We start from the raw sequence: 2,166 nt of genomic DNA, 5'->3' as shown, positions 1-2,166 counted from the left end.
ACCTGAGGCCAGGCAATGGGTCCAAAGCAGATATAGAGTCTCTGCTTATTGTATTATTCGTGTCATCTCAAAATGGTTTTTACATACAAAAAGGCAATGCCTAAACTCAGAACTGAGAGGCAAATTGGTATGGTAGAGGACATTGTAGGAATAGTGAGCTGATTACTGACTGGCGCCGGCCCGTGCACTTGCCTTTGATCCCCTATCGAACTGCCCAGTCGTCGGACGAAGCGGGGGGGATCATCGAGAGAACTTTCTCTAACCTAACCCTAACCTTAACCATCAAACCTAAATGCCTAACCTTAACCCTCACCCTAACCCTAACCTTAACCATCAAACCTAAATGCCTAACCTTAACCCTTACCCTAACCCTAACCTTAACCATCAAACCTAAATGCCTAACCTTAACCCTCACCCTAACCCTAACCATAACCTAACTCTAACCCTACTCCTAAAACCAAGTCTTAGTCCTCTAAAAGCCCTTTAACGTTAAGGGGACCAGCATTTTGGTCCCCACAAAGCTGTCAGGTCCCCATAAGTATACTGGATTCACAGTTTTTGGTCCCCACAAATGTAGCTAAACCTAGACCACACACACACACACAGATTTACACACACACACACACACACACAGATACACGCACTTACCCCCTAGTGGGGACCTGGGGGGCCGTGAGCAGCAGACAGACCTTTCCTGTCTTTCTCCGTCAGATGATGATTACTGGAAACCGGACGATGACTACTGGGAGGCCGAGCCCACGCCGCCGCGGCCTCAGCCCCCCCGCCCGGTAACGGAGCTGTCGTACGACTACGGGACGCCGGAGGAGAGAGACCCGACGGCCGCGGCGCCCAACGCCTACGACGACTACGGGACGCCGGAGGAGAGAGACCCGACGGCCGCGGCGCCCGACGCCTACGACGACCTCTGGACGCCGGAGGAGAGAGACCCGACCGCCGCGGCGCCCGACGCCTACGACGACTACTGGACGCCGGACGTCAAAGACCCTTACGCCCCCGTGACTGATAACTACGACCTTCTCTGGAAAGAGACGGAGCCGACGCCGCCGGCCCCAAAGGCTGATGGGAAAACAGATGACACCGATTACTGGGACGCCACATGTGAGTCTGACTCACCTCATTATTCTGAGGTACTACCTCATTATTCTGAGAAACTACCTCATTATTCTGAGGTACTACCTCATTATTCTGAGATACTACCTCATTATTCTGAGATAACACCTCATTATTCTGAGGTACTACCTCATTATTCTGAGAAACTACCTCATTATTCTGAGAAACTACCTCATTATTCTGAGGTACTACCTCATTATTCTGAGGAACTAACTCATTATTCTGAGAAACAAACTCATTATTCTGAGGTACTACCTCATTATTCTGGGGTACTACCTCATTATTCTGAGGTACTACCTCATTATTTTGAGATAATACCTCATTATTCTGAGAAACATACTCATTATTCTGAGGTACTACCTCATTATTCTGAGAAACTTACTCATTATTCTGAGGTACTACCTCATTATTCTGAGAAACTAACTCATTACTCTAAGGTACTACCTCATTATTCTGAGAAACTACCTCATTATTCAGAGAAACTAACTCATTACTCTAAGGTACTACCTCATTATTCTGAGAAACTAACTCATTATTCTGAGGTACTACCTCATTATTCTGAGAAACTAACTAATTTTTCTGAGAATCTAACTCATTATTCTGAGATACTACCTCATTATTCAGATATACTACCTCATTATTCTGAGGTACTACCTCATTAGTCTGAGATACTACCTCCTTATTCTCAGATACTAACTCATTATTCTGAGATACTACCTTGTTATTCTAAGATACTATTTCCTTATTCTGAGATAACACCTCATTATTCAGAGATACTACCTCATTATTCTGAGATACTACCTCATTATTCTAAGATACTACCTCATTATTGTGAGACACTAACTGATTTTTCAGAGATACTACCTCATTATTCTGAGATACTAACTCATTGTTCTGAGATAATACCTCATTATTCATTATTATTTTCCTCCTGCAGACGAGGTGCCTGATGGAGAAGAGGTCGGCCCTGAAATCAGAGTGGAGACTCTACCAGGTGTGTGTGTGTGTGTGTGTGTGTGTGTGTGTGTGTGTGTG

At 45.2% G+C, this 2,166-nt stretch overlaps 1 protein-coding gene and 1 long non-coding RNA gene across 2 annotated transcripts; one reads left to right on the top strand and one right to left on the bottom strand.

Annotated features, from left to right (window-relative positions):
- Positions 1-680: 680 nt before the first annotated feature.
- On the top strand, positions 681-2,125 carry LOC117940132 (nuclear pore complex-interacting protein family member B3-like; the record flags this gene model as incomplete). The annotated part of the gene is made up of 2 exons (XM_034865509.1): positions 681-1,119; positions 2,069-2,125. Coding segments are annotated over 2 exons (496 nt in total), but the record flags the coding sequence as incomplete, so codon positions are not given.
- Positions 1,498-2,037, bottom strand: LOC117940131. Its single transcript, XR_004655709.1, has 4 exons — positions 1,996-2,037; positions 1,891-1,953; positions 1,639-1,848; positions 1,498-1,554 (listed from the first exon to the last, which is right to left on the bottom strand). It is a non-coding gene; the product is annotated as an uncharacterized LOC117940131 (long non-coding RNA).
- Positions 2,126-2,166: the final 41 nt, after the last annotated feature.

The sequence above is a fragment of the Etheostoma cragini genome, unplaced genomic scaffold, assembly GCF_013103735.1.
Source record: "Etheostoma cragini isolate CJK2018 unplaced genomic scaffold, CSU_Ecrag_1.0 ScbMSFa_1761, whole genome shotgun sequence".
NCBI lineage: Eukaryota > Metazoa > Chordata > Actinopteri > Perciformes > Percidae > Etheostoma > Etheostoma cragini.
This window is presented reverse-complemented; position numbering and strand designations above follow the sequence as displayed.